Source organism: Panthera leo, chromosome B4, assembly GCF_018350215.1.
Source record: "Panthera leo isolate Ple1 chromosome B4, P.leo_Ple1_pat1.1, whole genome shotgun sequence".
NCBI classification, from domain to species: Eukaryota; Metazoa; Chordata; class Mammalia; order Carnivora; family Felidae; genus Panthera; species Panthera leo.
The window spans coordinates 137,327,804-137,351,962 of NC_056685.1; the positions used below are offsets into that span (position 1 = coordinate 137,327,804).

Consider the following 24,159-nt stretch of genomic DNA (forward strand, 5'->3'; position numbering starts at 1 on the left):
GCTTGATTTTCTAGTCTTCTCTGGGCCTCGGTGCCGGTGTTGCCCAGCACGTCCCTGGTGGGATTGCTGTAAGGACGGTATGAGGTGATGCGCATTAAATCCGTAATTCATGCCTGACACGTAGTACTAAACGCATGTTGGCTGGTATTCTTATCCTTTAATACATTTATCGATGGCCCTCCGTGGGCCAGGTATCGCGCTGGGTGGTGAAGGTGAAAAATGAAGTCCTTTCTGAGAAGTCCTGTTCTGGGGAGCCAGCAGATAATTTTACAATGGGGGGGGGGTGTACAAAGAGTAGAGGGAACGTAGAAAGAAGATGTGGGTTGGTCCAGAGGATGGATCCCCAGAGGCCCTCTAGTCTTTGAATGGGACACCTGGGTCTGGGCATGTCTCCCTTAAGTCACATTAGGAGCACTGAGCCGCGGAAGGAGCGGTGAAAGCCGAGGGCACTGTTCTGGGGGCTTCTTGGGACACAAGTTACATGATACGGTACTGCTAGGAGATATGTTGATTAACGCTTCAGTGCACCCATACCATGGGGGCCCTTTCCTGTAGTCCGTTATCAGCCATCAGCCATGTACTGAGTACCTACTCGGAAACAGGTTCTTTGTTAGGTGCGGAGGGTATAAAGGTGAATCTGACACGATCCCTTTTGTCGAGCATTGGCCGTGTGAGCAAATTGTAATGGGGTTTTTGACAAGCAGGCGGTCGCACGGAAGGGGTCTGTGGATCTGTTGGATGGATTGGTGGGCCGGGAAAGGCTTTGGATTACTTTGGGTGCAGAGGGACCATACATGGATTTTGTAGGGTTCCTGAGAGGATTAAATGCAGTAGCATAGGTAAGGTGTCTGGTACAGAGGAGACATTCAAACATCAGAACCCTTTTGGGGCGCGTGCGTGGCCCCGTCGGTTGGGCGTCCGACTTCGGCTCAGGTCATGATCTCGCGGTCTGTGAGTTCGAGCCCCGCATCGGGCTCTGTGCTGACAGCTCGGAGCCTGGAGCCTACTTCCGATTCTGTGTCTCCCTCTCTCTCTGTCCCTCCCCCACTCACTCTCTGTCTCTCTCTCAAAAATAAATAGACCTTAAAAAAACTAAGAAAAAAAAAAAATCAGATCCCTTTTTATAACCTGTAGGATGAAATCCAAGGCCCTGGGCCAGTTTACAAGGCCCTCTGCACTGTTGTGAGGTGAGTTGATGGGGAGCTATTGACGGTTCTTTTAAGGGAATGGCAAGCTAAGATCTGGGCATTAGACCGAACTCTCTGCTGTATGGGGAATAAATCACAGAGGGTGAGGCTAGAGGCAAGGGACTTTTAAGAAGCTGATGTGGAACCCGAGTCAAAGAACAGCTAATCTGAATTAGGACCTTGTTTCTGGGGATGGATGGGATGAGTGCTGAAAAATATCTACAAGGTTGAACGGACAGGTCTCAGGGTCCAACTGGATTGTTGGGGGGGAGAACGAGCAGAGGAAGAAGCTTCCCACATTTGGCGCCAGCTTTCCTGGGTCCATGGTCCTGTTCCAGGCAGAGTCTGGCGAGCAGGTCTTGGGAGGGGGAGGCCGAAATGCGTGGTGGTGCAGAGAGCCCTCCTTGAGGGTTTGTAGGGACAGGCTCTTGGTTCTGCTTCTGTCGCTGCTGCTTCCGTGTGTCTTTGAGCAAGTTACTGGTCGCTCCTCCGATGCCGACGGGCCCGGAGGGAGGATGGGACATAAAGTGAAGCAAATGGAGGCCTCCGAGCAGCCAGTGGGAAACACCAGGCAAAACAAACATGGATGGAGGAGAGTGAGCATGTACTTGATGGAACACAAGGTGGAGATCTTAGCTGGTGTAGCGTATTTTGTGGTACTTCCCGTACGTTTGTCGCCATGACACTAGCCTCTGCGGTGGCTGGAGCGAGAGAAGTATCCTGTAGTGGAAGAAGAAAACCTTGGGAACCGGGTAGACCCAGACAAGGATCATGGCTTATCTCCCTGGACGTACTTCTCCTCTGGAAAGTGGGGATCAAGCCTCTCACTTTGCAGGATTACCGTGAGGATCTGTAATATTATCTGCACAGCACGGTGTTTTATGTTGTTTATTTTATAGCTGCCGTTCAAAAGCGATGGGGCTGTAAGTGACCGAGAACCCGATTGTGCTTAATGTCTTGCATTTGAGAAAGCGGTTGCAGCTCTTTCAAAAGGTTATAATTTATTCTGATTTTGGGGTTTCCAGGGAGAGGGATCCCAGGATCTCATTACAACTCTGGCAACCCCCAAGTGAACAGAAGTCCTCCTATCACATCGCAGTGGTTTTGGATGTGCTCACAAATTCTTTGCAACTCTGTCCTGCCGGAGGAGGAGGTGAATTCCTCTCTCCTTGCACGTGGGCTGAGTTTAGGGACGTGCTGTTGTCGTAATAGATTATGGCAGACTTGAAGGCGTGCGACTTGCGATTAGGTCCTAAAAGGCAGCGCAGCTCCCTCTTTGCGCTCTCTCTTGAATCACTGACAGAGTCACCTGCCATGTCGTGAGGACACTCAAGCATCTATGCGGAGAGATCTGTGTGGTGAGGAATGTGATGAACTGTGTTGGAAGCGGACGCTTGGTCCACGGGAAGCCTTCAGGCACCTGCACAACCTCGTGAGACCCTAAGCCAGAGCCACCCCAGTCGCACACTTGCAGATTCCTGACCCTCAGACCTGCGCAAGACCACAAGTGTTATTGTTTTAAACTGTTCAATTTGGGGGTACTTTGTTATATGGCAATAGATGGTTAATATACCAATCTAAATTCTTCATGCTCTGGATTCTGTAACCCACTTCTTGAATAGTATCTTAATCACAAAAGTCCATAAAAAAATGCGTAGGGTCATAAATACCAGTGTTAAGATACTCAGCTATTTCTTTGTGGAAGGTAATTCCTTTTCTTATGTGTTAAAGTTGTTTTATATCTTTTGTTTAATGTATGTATTTGCATTTTTAACATTTATTGTGATTTTTCTTGCTGTGGCGGGAGTCTTTGTAAGTCATACTAAATCCTTTCTGAAACAAAGCAAGATAAAAATACATTAAAAATTCTATTTTTGGGTTTTTGCTGGAGGTTTTCCAACCCTTTAGTTACCTTCATGGTGTATCTCTACATCATCTCTCTTTATGATGTAGCCAGACCTCCCTGTTAACATGTGCAGTCATATGAAATTTGTTGTCCTGCCCTATACCTATACCACTGTCCACTAAGTAGCCATTAGCTGTGTGTGGCTGTTTAATTAGAAATAAGTGAAATGAATAATTTTGTTCCTGCACTGGCTGCATTTTAAGTACTCAGTAGCCACTTGTGACAAGTGGCTGCCTTATCGGACACCGTAGCTGTGGAATATTTCCATCATTGTAGAAAGTTCTGTTGGAGATGGCTGCTCTGTATGCTTTTCTACAGAGAAGATTATTTTCTGGTTTTTGAGTATTCCTGAAGTAATGTTACATTTGGGTACTATTTTCTCTAAAATTTTCGCCTTAGACTCCTACCTCATTGTGCTTCCATTTGATAAGCTTCTTGACGGAAGTGAGCATGTCACAGTCACTTACCCCTAGCCGGTAACACGAAATCTGGTAGTTACAGGCGCTTGACAGATGTTTTTTTGCGTCTTCCCCATTCTTTTCCTTCTAGGACTCCACTTACACGTAGGTTAAACCTTTCCCTGTATTTTATATGTATCATAGGCTCCTTTCTGTGTTGTCCATTCTCAGAGCTTCTATTTGAAAATTTTCTGTTAATCTACCTTCTAGCTTTCTGATCCTCTCTTCTGCTATGTCTAGTCTGCTGATATCTGCTGTGTTTTTAGTTTCAGATACTATGTTTTTGAGTGATTGTATTGCAGAATTTCTCTTTGAGTTTTTTAAGAGATTCATTTTGTTGCTTACTTTCTTGAACGTGTATTAATTATAGTTGTTTGAAAGATAACTTGCCTGATAACTCCCCCCCCCCCTTTTTTGTCCTGATAACTTCCCGTTGTCAGTTTCTTGTGTTCAGTACTTTGGTCCCATTTTATTGAGTGCTAAATGTGTTTGAAAAATTGAGGCCGTTTCCAGATATGTTCCCTTTGAAGAATATTTGAGAACTCAAAACCAAAATCAGTTTAAAAACGATTTAATAATGATGGTGGGATAACTTGATATCTGATTCGAATAAAATGAACTTCGGCTCACACATTGCACCATCCACCAAAAAATATTCCAACCTGAGTTAGACCTCCGCATAAAAGTTCAAACTATAAAGTGCTGAGAAGAAAACACGGGAGAATATCTTTGTGAGCTGGAGTGTAGGCAGACATTTCTTATCCAGCGCACAGAGGATACTAACCATGCGAGGAAAAATTGACTTTATCAAAATTAAAAGCTACTTCTCAAAAGACACCATTAAGAAAATGAAAAGGCAAGCCATAAACTGAGAGAAAAGACTTGCAATACATATGTCTGACAGAGGACTTGTTTCGGAAATTACGAAGTGCTCCTATAACCCGGGAGTAACAAGACCACCCAATTAACAAATTGGGTGAAAAAGTTCTATGCTTCGTCAGAGAAGATACATCAACGGCCAGCAAGCCTGATGAAGGACTCCGTGTCAGTGGTCGTTAGGGAAATGCAAACTGAAATGAGATCCTGCTTCATATTCTTTAGGATGGCAGTGACGGGCAGCGGAGAAAGGGAAGTGCCGGGGAGCACGGGGAGAAATCGGAGCGCCTGGGTGGTGTCAGTGGGACTGCCAAGTGGTAGCACTGCTGTGGCAGTTTGGTGGCTCCTTGACGAGCTAATGCGACTCCGCGGTCCCGCTCAGAGGCACGTGTCACAGAACTGAAAGCCGGGGCGCCAACAGATACTTGTGAGCCAGCGTTCGGGGTAGCACGACTCAAAATAGCCGAAAGGTGGAGACAGCCCGAGCGGCCGTCAGCGGAAGAATGGATAAACAAAGTGTGGTCCCTCCGTCCGTTGCAACGGTATTTAGCCGTAAAAGGGAACAAAGTGCCGATACGTGGTACCACGTGGATGAACCTTGAAAACATGCTCAGTGCAGAAGCCAGACATAAAAGGACAACTATTGTAGGATGCCACTTACATGAAGTACTTAGAATTAGGCAAATTGGAGACAGAAAGCACATTAGAGGTTACCAGCAGGGGGTGGGGCGGGGGGGGGGGGAGTTACTGCTTAATGGTTCTAGAGTTTCTATTTGGGGTGTTCAAAAGTTTGGAATTAGATAGTGGTGGTGGTTGCGCAACACTGAATATAATTCAGGCCAGTGGATTTTATATTTAAAAATGCTCAAAATGGCAACATTTATGTTAGATACACAGTAGTTTCCCCCTTATCCGTAGGGGACACGTCCCAAGACCATCGGTGGATTCCCGAAACTGTAGATACTCCTAAATTCTGTATATACTATGTTTTTTCCTATTCATACTACAATCTATGATAATATTTAACATAGATTAGGCATAGTAAGAAATTAATGGCAAAAACTAACAGCAAAATAGAGCAGTAGTAGCACACTGTAGTAAAAGTTCTGTGAACGTGGTGTCTCTCTCAGGAGATCTTGCTGGGCTGTATTCACCCTACTCGTGATGATGTGAGATGATACAACGCCTGCATGATAACACGAAGGGAGGTGTATGACGTAGGCATTGTGACGCGGTGCTAGGCTGCTGTTGACCTGCTGATGGTGTATCAGAAAGCAGGCTCCCGCCTCTGGACTGAGGTTGACTGCCGTCGCTGGAACGGTTGAAAGTGAACTTGTGGATAAGGCGGTGGGGGGGAGGGGGTGCTGCATATTTTACTGCAATGGAAAAATTAATGTAATATACAAAAATCCATCAAATTGTATGCTGTGTTAATTATATCTCAATAAAGCTTTTATAAACAAAACCATAATGAGATACGTCTGCATACCCATTAGAATGGCTAAAATTAAAATGGCCACCAGCACCAAATTTTGGCAAGGACGTGGCGCATCTGGAACTCTCACGACTTGCTGCAGGGAGTGTAAATGGTACACCTGCTTTGGGAAACATTTTGGCAGTTTTTGGTAAAGTTTAACCCACGAGTCCAGGAATTTACCTAAGAGATCCAAGAACGTACGTCTACGAAAGACTTGTAAAAAAAAATCCTTACGGAAGCTTTATTGACGATAGCCAAACTCTAGAGACATGTCAGATGTCCACCAGCGGGAGAATGGCTAAGACTATGTGGTATTTTGAATGAAAAAACCACCGATACACACAACACTATGGGTGGATCTCCGTGGCATACCGAGTGAAAGAAGCCAGGCACAAAGTATGTCCTGTGTAATTTTATTTTTGTGAAGTTCTACAGTTGGCAAGGCTAATCAGTGGTGGCACAGATCTGAACAGTGTTTGTCAGAAGAGGTTGGGGATTGACTAGAAAGGAACAGGAGGAGCAGAGGAATTCTCTGGAGCAAAGGAAATGTGCCGTCTTTAGGTGGGGGTATGATTGGGTGCCCGGGGGCATGCATTTGTCACAACTCATTAAAATAACGTAAAATTGTAAGTTACTACAGTTCTCCTCACCCTCCCGCAAAAGAAAATGGGTATAATAATTATGCTTCCCCTGTAGGGGGGATGTAGGTGTTAGAGTGTTCTGTATGTAGAGTTCGGAACGGTGCCTGGTACGTGGCTGGTGCCCAGCAAACACCGTTATTATCATTGCAGGCTCTGGTCAGAGTCAGGAGTGAAAAATGAAAAGAACTGTGTGGTAACTCCTGAGAATTTTGTGTAATTCACAATCGTGCTTGGGAAAGCTTTAAATTCATTGCAGTTCTGCGGTCAGGTTCTAGTTTCAATAGGCTTTTGGAACTGCCTCTGAAACTTTGGAATACGAAGTAGGTGTAAGGACAAGAAACACAGTGGAAGAAAGATGGTTTTTCAGATCCAAGATGTGGGCAGTGATTTCATGCCAAAATTTTAATTCCTTGGTAGAAAGTTACGTTAGCAATAGTAAATAATTTTAAGAAGCTATAAGAACATCCAAAACAAAAAGTAAATACTTGCCAATAACAGTGTTGTGACTTAGGCAGAAGAATTTCGATGTCTTTGCATGGCGTGACAGCTGTAGGAACCAACGTTTAGGACAACCATACTCGTGTGCTCTTTGGAGAAGGAAATTGAAGCTTTTTATTAGTTTTCATCCATGTATTTTTGTTGGTTTGCTTGTTTTTAAACTCTTGACAAATCAAAACCACAAATACATAATAATGTGAATGCCTTCATGGAAGGTGGTGTAACAGATGATCTAATAAGTACCCATGTAATTGACTTGCAGAATCAACAAATGTTAAAATTATGTCGTGAAGTGAAATGTTAAAATTTTGTCGTGTTCTCGCCAAGTCCAGAACATTACTGATACTGTTAATATCCCCTGAGTGAGAACACATTACCCACAAATTAGCAGCTGAAAGCCACAGACGTTTATTATTTCACAGGGTTTGCGAGGGGCGGGAGTCGCTCGGCTGGGTGGACCTGGCTCCGTCTTTCATGAGGTGGCCGTCAGGCTGTCCACCCGGTCAGCCAGCCGCCGAAGGCCTGACTGGGGCTGGAGCCCTGATCTGAAGCTCACGCAAGGCTTTGCGCCCGACACTTCGGGTCCTTGCCACGTGGACTCTTCCCTAGGGCTGCGCACGCCCTGGCGGCTGGCTCGTTCCACGCGGGATCCAAGAGAGCGTGCTCGAGGTGGACGCCGGAGCGTCTTTATGATCTCGGAAATGACCAGCCTTTCTGTCGCGTGTTGTAATGGCCCCGGGAGGACAGCGTGAACACCGCGAGGCGGGGCTCGTGCTGGGGGGCGGGTCTTTGTTTCAGCTTCCAATCCCGTTCTTCCCTCTTTACTCCATGAACGTTATACTATATGCTCTAGTTTGCATTTCACACTTCTGTTTGAGTTGTTCCTGAGTTCACGAGTGCCGCCAGCTGTCACGCGTGGAGAGCTGGGCTGTTAGCGTCAGCTGTTGTGAAGTGTGCCATCACAAGAGCACAGAACTTATCTGCCTTTTTTCTTACTGGTGGACATTTGGATCGCCTTGGACTTGGGGCAGTTCACACCGTACTCTTCCATCTTCAGACGCAGGGGAGGCCCGTCCTAGTGCGGAGTTGCACGTGTTGGCTCTCTCACTGCCACTCGTTGCCACGTAATGCAGGGGCGTCGCATTTTGGTTCCCATCAGGCGGGCTTTTTGCTGATCCTCGAACCCGTTTCACTCCTTGGTCTTAGACCTGATCGTGGCTGAGTGTTTCCATTCGGGCCTTGGGTATGGAGATACGTGTCTTGTTTTAAAGTCGGCCGTGCGTTTAGATATTTTAAAAATAATTGTGATTACATTGCTTGGAATGGAGGAGAGAGGCTTCTGGCATGAGCTCCTTCACAGCACTTTTCATTAGCCTCTGTATGTCTTTCTCCCTGGACTTCGCTGGACTGCGACCTTGTTGAGGGACTGTCTTCTTCTCCAGCATTTTCTAACCCAGCTCCTGGTCCATTTCGAGGGCTTGGCAGCGAGGAGCCAGTGGCTGAGACGAGAAGGTCACTTCCTGGCACTGAGAGCCGGTCAGTAATGATTGTTCTGGCTACGGAAAAGCTTTTAATTTGGTTTACTGACCTTTCAGTTATTTGGTCACTTCACACACGCCGGTGTTTAGCACCGCAGCTGTAGGTACCGCGTAAGCCATGTGTTCGACACCCGCAGTGGGAAAGCTCAGTTGCTGTGACACCGAGTTTATGAGTGCGAGTGCCGTGTGCCTTTCACTTGCGCCACGCACACATCTCCTTTCCCTTCAAGGTTAATTACCGTTTCACCTCCTGATGAAAGCCTGTCTTCATCTTCGGGGAGCCTCCTGCCCTCTGTTCCCTTTGGCACTCTGCTTCCCTCTTTGGAAAATCGTCATGCGGTGTTATGATCACTCAGTCACCTGCCGGTCCCACTAGGGTGAGAGCAGCCCGAGGGCAGGCTTCTTGTTTACCTCTGTGCTCTCAGAACCTGCTTTAAGGCCGAGCACATAATGAGCACCTGATGGTATTCTTATTACTTCCTTGAATAGCTCGTTTGCTTGAGTCATAAGATACAGAGAGAGACCACAGAGGAAAGACTCCTGTAAGGAAGGTATAGGAAAAATACCAAATGTGACAGATGACTATGATTTCAAGAGGTACAAAAGGTCTTGGTATTCCCAGTTGCTTGTATAAACACGTTGACTAACTTTCGCAAAGAAAGGGAATAGAATGAGCACTTCAGAGGTCACCACACTGCAGAACTCCAAATAAACCTATCCGCCTGTGTATACACGTACTCACATAGGTTTTCCCCAAACATGACTGAGCCTCCGGCCGGCAGGGATCTTGGGCCGCACCAAAAACAAAAACAAAAAATGAAACAAAACGAAAAACCCAAAAAAGCCCACACGAGTCCTCAGCTTGGCGAAGGTTGCCATATGGCATCTTGACTCAACCATGATTCAGATCAGCTTTGTTGAGAGAGAACATCAATTAAGTTCCACTATAAAAAGCACTTTTCAGAGTGTGATGACAGCTTCCTTTATTTTTACCTAGGCCATGAGCTGGAATACCACATGGAACTATTTGGTAAGGTGTTCTGACTCAGCTTCAAAATACAGATGTGGTCAGTGTGAGCCACCCCTCACATTCAATTATCTTAAATGGACAAAACAGACAGGAAGAAGTTCGAGCCAGCGAGTCAAAATAAATAAGGTTGGAGCTGTGACCACCAGTGCCCTCAAGCAGGATTTCTCAGCTTCTTATTCTTCTAGTCTTTTGTAGTGGTCCCTGGACTGTGGGCAAGGAAGCTTCCTCGGAGGGACAGGAACCCTGGGCCCGACCACGCTGAGTCAACCTGTCTGACGGCCGCAGGCCTGGACAAGTCTCGTTGGGCTAAGAAGACCGCTCGGAAGCAAGCGGCGCTCTCGTAGCCCTTGAGCAGTTCACGGCGTGGGGCTTAGTCAAGTGCCTGGTGTTAACGGGCACGGTGAAATGTCAGGGGCTCTCGTCCTCCCTGAGAACATTGTGCAGCTTTATCAAAAGTCATTAAAGAAGACAGATGGTAAGATAGACCGTTACGTGATGGAAACCCTCCATGGCGCAAAGACATCAATTTTCCCCGTAGTGACTTGTGGTTTCGGAGCCACTGAAAATAAAATCTCGGCCGGGAGTTTGGTAGACATTCACAAGCTGATTTTCTAATTTATACGGTAAACTAGGTTTTCTCTCATTCCCTGCTTCCCTGAAGGCTTTGTCATGACTCCTTTTCCGACCCCTCAGCCCTGAAAACCCTTCTCGTACACCCTTAGCAAAATTCTTTGTGTGCTCATTTCCTTGAACATTCATCTTCTTGATCTAAGTGAAATACGGCTCACCTCTGAGGAATGCCTTTCCAGAAGGTCTTCCAAATGGGAGGCTGTTTTCTCTCTATCCCGTGCCGCTGGGCTTGAAGGTGTGGTGGGCATTCACCTTGATCGTCGTTGCTGCTTCCAGACCTTTCCCCTGTGACCCCTCCAGCTTTCCATCTCACACCGTCGGCGTAGGCTGCCCATGGGTCACTTCTGCCTGTTAGGAGGAGAGTTCTGTGGGTCATGTCAGCTCGTTCCTTGCAGACTTCGCTCTGGCTCGCTGTTAACTCCGTGCTGCTTGTCCTATCTTAGGTCTTGGTTATTTCGGTATCCGCATAGGTCGTCGTTGCGTTACTCTGCCCTTCTTGTTCCTTGACTTCCTCTCCTTTGCTGAGCTTGACCCGCACCCCATCCAACCAGCGCTCCCCTAGGCCTTTCATTGATGGTAGCTGCCTTCCCGTCACGATCTCAATTTCGGGAGGTCTGCTCTGGCTCTCTCTAGGTCACCTACCCCAGCAGTCTTCAGCCCCACCAGGACCTACAGTCTCTTGATCTGCTACTTCTCATCCTCATGCTTTCCTGGGACAGCTTCAGCTCTGGTTAAAGCCCACCTGCCCTGTCCTTGGTGCCTGCACCCAACGAGGCTGGAGAAGAACTTCCAGCCATGCTCGCTGGTCTCATATCACGGTGGTGATTACTACACGACCCTGCTCATGGGGCTGTCTTTAAACTGATCACTAGCCCAACTTAGCGCTGCCTGGCGGTGCTCCTGTGTTTCCCTCGGCCATAGTCTCCTGCCCCCGCCCAACCTTGCACGCCTTTCGCGGTCCTTGTTTCCGTTGCCTCTCCCTCGTCCTCACTCCTGGTTTCCTGTTTCACCGAGACAGATGGAGCAACCAGAAGATAATTCCCAGGGGCTCCCGTCACCCGCTCTCCCACCTGCCTGTGTCCGTGCCCATAACCTGCCCTGCCTTCTGTGGCTGTGGATGAGCCTCCTGCCCTGATGCGACCCCCCTCAGGTCTGCACTAAACATCACTCCCTTTTGCATCCACTGCTGCAGTAATCCACCCCTCCTCTTAAATAATCAGTTTTACCCTTTCTGTTGGATTATTTTCATCAGTTTATATATCTGCTATAAGTTTTTCCCATTCATAGGAAACTCTATCTCTTTGAGCCATGATCCCAGTTTTCCGCTGCTGTTTATAACTCCGGAGAGTGTTTTATATTCACCTACTGCAATGTCTCTTTCTCTTGAACCCATTCTAATCCACTGCTAAGTCCAGTGGTCTTCCTCTTAAATTCTTCGCTCACTTGACCTGTCAGCTGCCTTTGACCCTTTCTTCACTCAGCTTCTGTGTCCCCGCCCTCTTCTGAATCGCCGCCTCCTCAGGTCCCAGGGCTCAGTCCTCAGACCTCTTCCCTCTTCTACCTGTAGTCCCGAGTGACTTCGCTCGGTCTTGTGCTTTAATAACTCTCCATCTGCTGGTGGCTGTCATGTTTGTCTCTGGCCGAACTTGCCTTCCGAACGTCACACTTGTGCATTTGTCTGCCTCCTGCACGTTTCATTGTTTGGGGTGGGTACCTCCCGCTTCACGGATCCCTGCCTGGACTGAGTCCCTCCCCTCCAGGTGCCTTCCCGGCCATCTCCATTTCAGTAAGCAGGATATACACCTTTCCTGATGGTGCTCAGGCCAAAGTTCTGGAGTGCTCCTGGAATCCCCTTTCTCAGATAGCCCTCTGACAGTTTTTCCCGTCAGACCTCATTGGCCGTTTCTTCAGAATGTATCCAGAATCTGATGTCTGCTTACTGTGCCTGCTGCTGCCATGGTCGTTTCCAAGAATAGTGTCCTGCCTGGTCTCCTGGTGTCTTCTCGTCCTCACCTGTGGTCAGTCGTTATAGAGCAGCCAGAGGGGTCCCTCAAAATGAAGGGCACTCAGAACCCTCTGTGGCTTCACATCAGGATAAGAGCCCAAGTCCTTCTGGCCTGTGCAGTTTGGTTCCATGTTGCCTCGGACTCACGTGACCTTTCCACTCCCTCGTTGGGCTTCTTCTCCGCGAGCCCTCCAGATACGCCTTTCCCTTCCCCCGTGCTCTTCTCCCAGGAAGGTGCCCAGGGCTTCCTTTACCTTCCTGAGTTCTGTGCTCAGACATCACTCTTTTGGGTAAGGTTTTTCATCAGGTTCTTAATGAGGCCTCATACACAAAATCTTTCTTTGCCCGAGAGTGTAAGACGTCCTCCGTATACTTTCTTCCAGAGCTTTACAGGTTTGGTTAACATACATTCCTGGATGCATCTGCAGTTACCTTCTTTGTGTGGTTATAGGGGAGGGTCCAGCTCTGATTTCCCACGTGGATCGTTGTCGCTGCAGCCCCCTTCCACAATGGCCCGGCCCCCGCAGGCCTGGTGGCAGTGCTGTCATTGCATGCACAGCGCCGTCGCGGGACGCTGTAGCCAGTGGTTTATTTTTCCACGTCTGTGCCCGTTTCGCCTTTTCTTGGCCTCTGTGACTTGGCATCGTGCTTTTGAGATTTGATTCTTACGAGATGAATTTTGACTGTACTGAGAACAGTGGAAAGGGGGAAGCTTGCGATTTGGGGGTTTTGGGGGAGAACTGATGTGTTCGGATTCTTTAAAGCAGGGTTGCTAAACTGTGATCCGGGGGCCAAGGCTGGTCTGCCGTCATTCATGTGTCTGTATCCTTTTTTTTTTTTTAATGGCCTGTGAGTTAAGAATGGTTTTTACCTTTTTTTTTTTTTTTTTAAGAGAGAGAGGGTGTGTGAACAGAAGACAGGGGCAGAAGGAGAGAGAGAGAGGATCTTAAGCAGGCTCCACACTTAATGTGGAGGGGCTTGATCCCACAACCCTGGGATCTCGACTTGAGCCAAAATCAAGAGTCGGACACTTAACCGACTGAGCCACCCAGATGACTCTGGTTTTTACATTTTTTAAAGGTTGGGAAAAATAAATTTTGTGGCACATGAAAATCACATGAACTTTAAATTGCAGTGTCGGTAAGTAGAACTTTATTAGCACCCAGCCACGGTCGTTCGCGTGGGTGTTGTCTGTGGCTGGTTTTACTCCCGCAGCAGAGTTGCAAAGCTGTGACAAGAGATCGTCGGGCCCTCCGGTCCTGAAGTATTTACTCTCTGGCCCTTTACAGAAAAATGGGTTGGTCTGGGCTGTCAGGGCCAGCTTGAGAGTTCTGGATGTCACGGCAGAGGGAAAAGGTAGAAAAAGCATTTTGAGGTCTGCAAAGATGAATTTCAGAATTTTGCCCCCAAGCTGTTTCTGGCAGGACGTGCAGATGTTTTTATTTTCTGTTTTTGTTCAGTCCAGCCTGGTGAAGTCAGTGAGCACCGTTTGTGGTTTTAGAGAAGAACCAGTGATTCTTACTTTAATCTCAGAACCTGTGCACATTCGAATGGTTTTTCGCAGTGACGGTGCTTACGCGGTTCTAACCTACCATGCTGGTTTGTCATTGAACGTGAGATACGAGAATGCAGGGAAGTCTCAGCAGGGCAGTGCGGTGATGAGCGGTGGTTTTCCTTTTCTGTAGGAGGTGCCACCTGATGCCCTAGCTGTAAAATGTGTGTGCACACGGTGTGATAGACCTATCTAATCTCTGACGCACGATCATGGGTGGGTTTATCTAATTTTACTCAGACAGGACTTGCCAAGATTAAACCTACAGATCTGTTCAAACTTGAAGGAGATGAAATTCTACCTTTTGTATAATTCAAAGGCTTTTTTTTTTCTTTTTTTGTTCTGTAATGTAACATTTCATTGGTACCTTGTCTTCAGGGTATGCATTCCTATCTAACAGGAATGTCTAACGGTTGAATTTTAATTGTCCTCCTAAGTACTTTCTGCCTTCTGTGAATAAGGCAGCTAAGCTTTGTAAAGTCTGTGAATATTTTGTGTTAGTTTGGTTAAAGCAGAAATGACAGCAATTATTATTAATAGTAACATTTGTAATATGGGAACGATCGACTGATGTTGGCCATTTCACTGTGGTTAATCATTTCACATAACTTAACTGCGTTCTCTTGATAGCGAACTTAGAATTTGAAGATAGAGGACATTAGGGCTGCTTTGGATCTCAATACCAAATAGCTTTCTTTAAAGGCCGTAGAGAAGTGAAGAAGTATAGAAGACTGTTAGATGCTTTCATAGGTCTTTCTCTTAGTGAGTAAAAGCTCTTTATGTCTACGTCTGATGAAAGTTGTTAATACGTTGTACGCAAAGATGGTGAATAACGTCTATATTTATTATATGGCTCTAGAAGAGTTTTTTCCTCCTACCCTTTACCTCGGGAGCCAGACATCTAACAAATAGTCTCTGCTCTCAAAATTTAGTGCTTATTTTTGAGAGAGAGAGAGAGAGAGTGTGTGTGTGAGCCGGGGGAGGGGGCAGAGAGAGAGGGAGACACAGAATGTGAATCAGGCTCCAGGCTCTGAGCTGTCAGCACAGAGCCTGACGTGGGGCTTGAACCCATGAACCCATGAACCACGAGACCATGACCTGAGCCAAAGTTGGATGCTTAACTGACTGAGCCAACCAGGTGCCCCTAAAGAAATTTAAAGTACAGTTAATCGGGTTACATTCCCGCTTTTAAGTTCATCCATTGTATCATGTAGTGGAGAAGAAATTAGATGTTTGTTAAATGTTACTCGTGAGATATCTACATCTTACTTAAGATGTGATGTTTTTTCAAGTTTCTGGATATATGGATTTCTTAATGGGAATGGAGGAGTCGATGCCTCTGTACCCTTCTTCCAGTTGCTGCTGCCGGATGCGCTAATGTCATTGCTCGTCCCGGGGCTGGTGTCTGGCTCAGGCCGCGTTCTCAGTACAAGTCTGCGAGGCAGTTAGGTGCCACCGAACGTGCAAGTAGTCTTTCTGTTATACACTTGAATTGAATAAATGCAATTAGTGAATGCCAGTTCTGGGCCCTGGGGATGCAGAAACAAATAGGATAGGCTCTGTTTTCTGGGATTTATGGGCTAGCTGGGGAGCTAGACTGGATAAGTGCGTATCCTCTACGGTGGATAAGTGTTATTCCAGCGTTATGGACAGAGTGCGTTCCAGTGGGACATAGAGATGGGAGCTGCTCCGCCTTGAGTAGCGGAGGAGTTTCCCCAGGGCTGAGAGTTTTCAAAAGGCCTCGATAAGGAGATGCGAGATTTTCCAGGCAGAGAATTGGGGGTGGTTGTGTGCAGAGTGCATTCTGGGAGGGCATACGTTTGAACAGACAAAGAGGGCTGCCCAGTGCTTGGTGTTTTCAGGAATCCATGGGTGGGCAGCCTGGGGGAGAACAAATGACCGTGATCGCAAGCCCGAATTATTTTCTCTTTATACTGCGAATGTGAATTGTTGTATGCTGAGTGAACGCTGTCGTGATTATTCTCTAGTAGCTGTTAATAGTTATTTTGATTTCAGGAATATGATGATTGGCCCCAGCTCAGACATCTTTCTTTTGATTAGAAGAGTAATAAAGGAGAAAGTCATGGTGCATATATGACAGATTATCACGTAGCATTGGGAATTAGTCATAGGATAGTTCATGAACTTGCTAATTGTTCTATGGTGGGAATATCAGTTCTCCAGTTTTCCTAAGAACAATGCTTTTTTTTCTGTTTTGCTTTTTAGTCTGCCGTAGTCTGAGTCCAAAGCTTTTGATGTGCTCGATACGAATATTGAGTAAAACAGATGTCAGGATTTCAAAGGGTGGCATCGGGGGAGACGGTTCGCAGCAGGAAGGTGTTGCCCGAGTGAGGGTAGCTTGCAAAGGACCGTCAGAGGGAGGCTTCTTCATCACAAGTGTGAAAAATGTTTCTCAGCTCTCTTAATAGGAAAAAGAGGTATTACTGTTGATCATTCAAGTTATAGCTCTCTGTTCATTTGACTGTAATATTAAATCATAAATGCCATCGAAGCTTTGTGCAGTGGGGGCAGATAATTAGATGTAATCTTTGTTCTGGAAATCCTGATCACTGTTGGCATCCTTCGAAATGTTTTGAACTCTTGTGTGTTTTCTTAGCACGTTTGCGTCTGCACCGTGTTTAGTGCTCCTTAAAGATGTCGTGAGAGTGTCTGTGAACTTTTTTATGGCAAATCGTCACTGAAAATGGCTCACGCGCATAATTGTTTCTTACGGTCATTGAGGCAGGATAAATACTGTACCCTTGGACTTGCACGTCGTTTATTCGGTCACTCACTCAGTCACCGGTAAACAGTGTGATTTATGTTATCTGTCCGTGCGGTAAAAACCCACCAGTGGAAGCACAGGACTCAGGGAGGGAAGTGTCTCCTCTGGGAGGGGGGCAGACGTATGGAGGGACCCCGCCAGCACCGGCGCCGTGACCGTGGTGGTTCCGTGTCCGCGGTTCTGCCTCAGCGCGCGCTCCCCTGATAATCTGATAATCTGGCGCGGAGCGAGGAAGAAAGGAGGGTGCTGGGCCTCTCCAACAGGGCCAAAGGCGAAAATTCTCATGGTCAGAAAGAATCTGCGAGAATGTCTCAAATCGCCCAGCACAGCAGTTTTTCTTCTAACATGAGAACAGATTGCTGCTTCTTTAGGAGACTCACGGAATGAGGAAGTTGGCTTGCATTTCGGTGCCACGTTGCGCCACAAATTCTTATCTCCGTAGCTCTGTAACGGTAGCCCCTGCAGGCCATGCTTCCCGAGTGAGAGGCATGTGGGAACGGAGAAGCCCCCAGGGAACGGCCACGGGCTCATTTTCTCCCCTGGGCACGCACTCGGGGCGGGTGGACGGTGCCCTCACCCCCCGCCCTCTCCCCCTCTCCTCCCACCTCTCTCTTTATCTCTGTTTCTCTCTCCGTGTTTCTCCGTCTCCCGCCCTCCCTCCTCCTCCTCCTCCTCTTTCTCTCTGCCTCTCACCTGCAGTGGAATATTCCAGCTCAGACCATGTGCTGTTGCTGGCTTCTCTGTATCTAGGGAGTGGATAACGCGTTGGCCTCCCTGGCAGCTTCATGAAGACTGTTTCTCATAATTGTACTTTAGTATTTATTGGGTGACAGCAGACGTGGTTATATTCTCTTTCTAGAACATAAAATGTAGATATTCTGTTTTGATTAAGGACAGATCTACAGGCGTAGACCATCCCCCGTCACCGGTCTTCGGGCTGTGGGAGTACTCGAGTCCGACTCCTATTGGAAATGTGGCTCTGCCCGTTATTAGCCGAGTTATATGAGCAAGTTACTTCAACTCCCCTCTTCTTCAGTTGGGTTTTTACTAAATAATACACGAAGAAGTTGCTAAGAATGGTACCTGGCTCAGCACTCCATAGATGTAGCTCTTTTGTTTTGTGTTGCAAGCCAAGGAGCTGGGACAGACAGGCCGAGCCCGGCTCCCCACAGATAGAAGTATAAACCGTATTCTGGAGACGACATTTGGAAATTAGACTTTTTTTTTCCCTCTGGTTTGTAACAGTTCCCTCCTTTTTCAGAGAAACGGCACCCAGGACTATCTTCCAAAGAGTCCTGGACATCTTGAAGAAATCTTCTCATGCTGTTGAGCTGGCCTGCAGAGACCCCTCCCAAGTGGAACATCTCACTTCCAGTCTGCAGCTGATAACAGAATGCTTCCGGTGTCTCCGAAATGCCTGCATAGAGTGTTCCGTGAACCAGAATTCCATCAGGTAGTACTCTTTGTGTATGTGCACACTTGTTCCGTCGTGCGGGTTTATCGGCGAGAAACAGCGTTGGTGTCGCAGTGCTAACCAGCATTACCGCGAGGCTCTGTTTTTATGTCTCCAGGGGAGAGGTGCTCTGCAGGCTTTGCCGTTAGAGGCTTTTAGATGAGCACATAGATGGCACGACATAGGATAGAATGTTTTTAACCTTGGGGGTTATTTCAGTTTGTGATTTATACAGTAAAACCTTCGATCGCGAGTAACTCGTGTGAGGGTTCCGCAAGACCAGCAAACCTTTCCAATACGTTTTTAATTGATAAATGAGCGATGTCTTGCAATATGAATAGTACGTGATGCCAGACGTCACGTGATCACAACTGAGCCAGTGTTTCTTCTCTCTCTTGCTCACGGAGGGACTGTGGGTGATCGTCTCCCGTGCTCAGATGCTCAGTCTCAGGCCGCGGTGTTTGGCAGAAATCAGTGATTTTTCAGGACGTTGGAAGGTGCCCACAGCTGACACTAGTGTTGTTTGTTTTTTTTTTTTTTTTTTTTTTTGTCACTTCAAAGCACCTGTGGATAGTCCTTTGCTTTTCCGGACAAGATTGAGCTTAGAAATGCTTTGCTTCCTTCTAGCTCAGGCTGCCTGCAGTTATAGACCCTTTCCCCTGCTGCCTTATTGCCAGGTACATTAAATACGGTACATGACAAGAGTTTATTAATACTGCACTGTAGCCTACATCGCTGCGAGCATCTGCAGTGGCCCCCAGGCAGAAGAAGATTCCACTGAGCCAGTGACAGCAGCGATTCCGTTAGTGATAGTGACAGTCATCCTGCACAGTAACCCTCCTCTCTCTGGTCTCCCTCACACCAGCCACGAAGGTTTTCCAAGGTCAGTGCAGGTTAACTTGTTTGTCTTTATATTTTATGTTTTTTAAATTATTTTGTATTATATTACAGTATTGTAATCATTTTTATAGGCATATTTTTGGGTCATGGAATGAATCATCTGAGTTTCCGTTATTTCTCACGGGGAAGTTAGCTTTGGTGTACAGTTGCTTTGGATTACAAGCATGTTTCCAGAACGAATTATGCTCGCAAACCAAGGTTTTACTATGATTCTAATGTGTTATGATTTGGTTATTGTTATGTAGCACAGTGATTTTAACCTAATTTTGATTCTCTGATCCTAGATTCTGCCTTTCTAAAGGCATATGCCGTTCTGGACCTCACTTTTCTTAGTTGGAAATGTTTTACTTGGTTTTAGTCTTTTAATTCATTACCCTTGTGTTTGCTTTGAACAAGGAGCATGTCTTGTACGTTTCTGAGATCACCTGTCTTAAGATTTCCTTAAGATTGTGCAAGGTTGGAAACTCTTTCCACCCATTTTATAAGGTGCACATTTAAAAAAAATTTTTTTTAATGTATGTTTATTTTTGACAGAGAGAGAGAGAGAGAGAGACAGAGCATGAGCGGGGGAGGGACAGAGAGAGAGGGAGACACAGAATCCGAAGCAGGCTCCAGGCTCTGAGCTGTCAGCAGGGCTCAAACTCATGGACTGAGATCATGACCTGAGCTGAAGTCGGATGCTTAACCGACTGAGCCACCCAGGCGCCCCATTTCTTAATTTTTTTTTAATGCTTATTTATTTTGAGAGAGAGACAGAGCATGAGCAGGGGAGGGACAGAGAGAGGGAGACAGGATCCAAAGCAGGCTCCAGGCTCTGAGCTGTCAGCACAGGGCCCGACGCGGGGCTTGAACTCACAAACCGTGAGATCACGACCTGAGCCGAAGTCGGACGCCCAACCGACTGAGCCCCTCAGGTGCCCCTAAGGTGCACATTTTTTAAAGTAGTTAAGAAGATGAGCAAGAGAATTGCCAGGCACTGTTCTTATTCTTTGCCTGCTACTTACTCTCTCTTCCCAGAACTGAGCACCTTTCCTCTGACTTAATGGAATCTGCTTTTTATTACACGTTTTTTCTTGAGATGAAGTCAGAAGCCACAAAGAGCACGCTCAGCTTCCTTTCCTGGAATTGAATGTAGACAGAGCCTCCAGGCCTCCGTCACTGCTGTGGTGGGCAAAGTTGGGCTGGTCCAGAAGCCACTTGAGGGACCCCCTTTGCTGCCTAGACAGTCTTATACCTGGGGCTTTGATGTGATGAATGAGATTTTTAAGATCAAAGGAGAGCGGGGAGAAATGCCAGGGTTGTGTAACTTTAATACCAAACAGAGCCTGCTGTCCATCTGCAGATAAATGCCTAGAAACAATAATAATGTCGCTAATAATAGTTACCATGTAAAAACATAACTAGTTAGTGCTAAGCAGCAGTGGGCAGGGACTAGTGTGTTTTGTCCATTTCCTGGCAGAGAGGCCCTCCTGCGTGATGGGGGAGGGATAGGAGAGCCTTGGGACGGAGACTCTGACTGTGGGCAGGCGGACTCATCCCGTGCTTTGCCAGCCTCGTGGGGAAGGAAGCGAGCCTTCGGTGGGCCTGCCCTACGCCCAGGCTTTGTCCCAAGGGCTCGACCTGCAGGATCTTGATTTATTTTTAGAACAAAGCCAAGAAATAGCATGCTACTATTTTTCCATTCTTAACAGAGAAGAAACTGTGACTTGGGGTATGGAACTTGTCTGAACAGCAGAGCCAGGGAACCTTCTCTGTGACTCCACAGCTGCCCCAAGTGCTCTGTGACACCCGTTGACCCTGTTGTGTGTGATGGCTCCGTCCCTTAAACAGCCGCGGGACCCTGCGTCCCTGAGCAGGGCGGGCCGTGTCTCCCACACAGGCCGTCAGGAGTGTCCCGTGAGCTTACTCCTGCAGACGGCAAGTGTGCTGCGTCCGTGGGTTTTGCACCTGCTCGGGAATGGGGTGGTACGATGAAAGTGGATGAGGATATGTCTTTCTTGGAAATGAATTCTCATTTTCTTTTTCTGAGTGTAAAAGTAACGCCTAAACTGTAAAAATTCAAACATTACAAGAGTAAACACTATGGCAGATGAAATGTCAGCCGTCTTCCGGAGGGGCCGTCAAAGCCCGCACTGTGCTTCGTGGCCGTGGGATCCCGCTCGCACGCAGCTTACACTTAGGGGTGAAGTGAGAATGAACATTAGAAGGTGTTCGTTTTTCTGCCTCTTTCCTTCTAGGATTGTGTTATTATTCACAGTTGATCTTCGAGGGAAGTTCCGACCGGTTAAGGCACCAGCTCCTGGAAAAACCATTTTTCTGATCAGAAACACAAAAGATTCTAGTAAGGACTTCAAGTCGACCTTAGCTAATTTCCGAGCCTGTCGGGATTCAGATTGCAGCTGAAGTTTTCTGGCGCTTTGTGTTAAGTTATGAAGGAGTTAATCAAAAGGTGTGATGCTCTCCAGGCCTTTTACATCTTCTGTCTGGACGCTGCCCTTGTGTAGACCAAGGTTGTGTTCTGCACATATGGAGTGTATAACACGGCGAGGCAGACAATCAGAGTCCAGTGAAATTTCAGGAAGTTCTCAGCACTACCCAAAGCAGTTAGTTCCGCAGGCCGGTGTAAACCCTGCTGCGGGGGTCGCTACACTCTTACCCTCAAGAGCCAGGGAGATGGTTCAGGCTTTGTGATCGCTGTCCCGGTTTCTGAGTTCTCCTGTCGTGGTGTGAGAGCAGCCACAGGTAACACGTGACTGAATGCCCGTGGATGCGTTTAAATTTGAATTTGGTAAAATTTTCATCTCATGAAATTACAGGTTTTTTTCTTTTCTCTTTCTCTCTTTCTCTTTTTTTAATTCAAGAGCTCTGGCCATGTAGAAATAGGCCGTGGGCACATTGGCCCGGTGACCATCTGGCCGTATAGAGGCAAGAGCAGGAACGGCCTCTTTTCCTATCCTGGTCTGACAAGTAAAGGAGAAAGGAACAGTGGCTTTCTGACCCCCTGGCCTTGGGGAAGGGAGGGAGGACCCTCCCCGTGTACCCACTAGCCCTGGAAGGAAGTATCTTGGCTCCGGTCTGATTCCTGTTGAGAAGTGAGGCAGGTCGGGAGCTGCGTTGGTTTCCTTTGCTGCTAACAAATTACTGCAAACCCGTTGGCTTCAAACAACAGAAATTCGTTGGCCTCATAGTTCTGGAGTCACAAGTCCAAAATCAGTCTCACTGACCTCAAGTGAAGGTATCGGCAGGGCTGGCTCCTTCTGGGGTCTCTAATAGAGGATCCGTTCCCTGGTTTTTCTGTCTTCCTGAGGCCGCCCGCCCATTTTCCTTGGCTCCTGGCTCCGTCCTCCCCGTCTTCAAAGCAACACTGTGGCATCTTCCGGTATCTCTTTCTGGCTCTGACCATCCTGTATCCCTCTGGTAAGCACTCAGGATCACATGATGCCCACACAGATAATCCAGGATAACCTCATCATCTCAAAATCATTGATTTAATCACATCGAAAAAGTCTCTCGCAGTGTTTTCTGACCAACTTCGAGTCTTTGGCAGTAGCTGGGGGTCCAGCAGTTTAGTTCTATTTGGACCTATCTGGAGTTAGTGGCATCAGATCTCATAACTTAAAAGACTCAGTCCCACCAGATGGCCTTGCTTCAGATGTGAACGGGGTACCTGAGCTACATCTCTGCCTAGCTGACTACAAATTTGGAGGTTCCCGTGACACCCCTCAGATATGGTAATCCAGTATAAAGGCTCACAGAACTCAGGGAAGCCTTTACATCCTGTCCCCAGTTCACCATGAAGGATACAACTTACGGAGAGCCAAACAGAAGAGATGTGTAGGACAGGTGGGCAGCCACGGGGCTCTCTGCCGTCCCTGGGCCCATCTGCATCCTGCTGGCGTTCTGTTGTGTTCACCCAGCCACACTGAAGGTTTCCAAACTTCCGTGTAGTAGGGTTTTTACGAAGGTTCCTTCACATAGGCTTGATCATTGTCTGTTGGCGATGAACCTCGCTCTCCAGACCCCGTCCTCCCCAGAGGTCTGGAGGTTGGGGTGAAAGTTACAGCCCCTGATCACTTGGTTGGTCCCCCCTCCCCGGCAGCCAGGCCCCCTGTGAAGCTACCTGGAGACCCAGTAAGAGTCACCTTATCAGCATAAGGTCACGTATGGTTGAACGGGGCTTGGCGTGAGTAACAGAAGACACTCCTGACCACACCAGAAATTCCAGGGGTTTTAGGAGCTCTGGGCCAGGAACTGGGGACAAAGACCAAAAGTCTTTTTCTTCTTATACCACATCCCTTTGGCCATGTGAGATAATGTATTAACAGGTTCCAGAGTTTGGGATGTGGACACCTCTCAGGGCCATAATTTTCCTACCACAGCCCACCCGTTGGCCCCTAAAGATTGACGTCTGTTACACGTGCAGAAAGCATTCATCCCTTCTCGAGGTCCCCACGTGTTTGACTCTGACAGCATCAGCTCAAGTACAGAATCTCATCTAAGTCATCAACTGAGAAGTTCCAAATCTCAGTATCCAGTCATGTAAAAATTACTTATGGGTCCGACTCTGGACGCGCTCCATCCTGGGGCAGAATTTCTCTTTGTCTGTGCACATGTGAAGCTAGACAAGTTATCTGCTCCCCAAAGACAAGTTATCTGCTCCCCAAAGCCTAAGGTAACAGTTTTAGACATTATCCTTTGAGAGAGGAGAAAATTGAAGGAAAAGAGGAATTACTGATCCCAAGCAATTTCAGAATTCCGTTGGGCAAACTCAGGTTTCAGGGCCTGGGAAGAATCCTCTGTGGCTTGAGGCTGTGCCCCCGGCCCTCCCCTCAGCATCACCCTTCCTTTTTCTTGAAGGGTAGCACACGTTTGCCCCTGAGTAGTTGGATCAGCCTACTTCCCGCCTGGAGAATTTGGGGAGTCTGATTTCATCCTTTCTCGGTGCATTTTGTCCACGCTGGCAGAGTTTCTACCAGTAGAACCTTTCCAGCAACCTTGTGGGTCTCACCTGTATGTCATGGGGATTCACGCCATCAGACAAGGTGGCCCTCCATAGAGCCTTCCTAGATAACCCCGTCTCTATTCCTGGGTCCTGCTGTGGTGACGGAGAGAGTGAGTCCCACCCTTACCTCTTCAGAGAGCTCCCCCCACCGTGTGACTGAACACTCTGACCTTTTGATCCTTCCAAGTCATGAGCAAAAGGTTGTCCGGAAAGGTTTGGCT

General features: G+C 47.4%; 1 protein-coding gene across 2 annotated transcripts in view; it reads left to right on the top strand.

Annotated features, from left to right (window-relative positions):
* The window catches only part of ATXN10 (ataxin 10), a 165,850-nt gene that overhangs the window by 893 nt on the left and 140,798 nt on the right, over window positions 1–24,159 (top strand). The window contains exons 1-2 of one of the 2 annotated variants that reach the window (XM_042948116.1): window positions 65–84; window positions 17,845–18,036. In XM_042948116.1, coding sequence (XP_042804050.1) covers window positions 80–84; window positions 17,845–18,036 — 197 coding nt within the window. In that variant the 5' untranslated portion in view covers window positions 65–79. Of the gene's footprint in view, window positions 1–64; window positions 85–17,844; window positions 18,037–24,159 lie in introns of those variants that run through there. The other variant, XM_042948115.1, reaches the window with a different exon arrangement.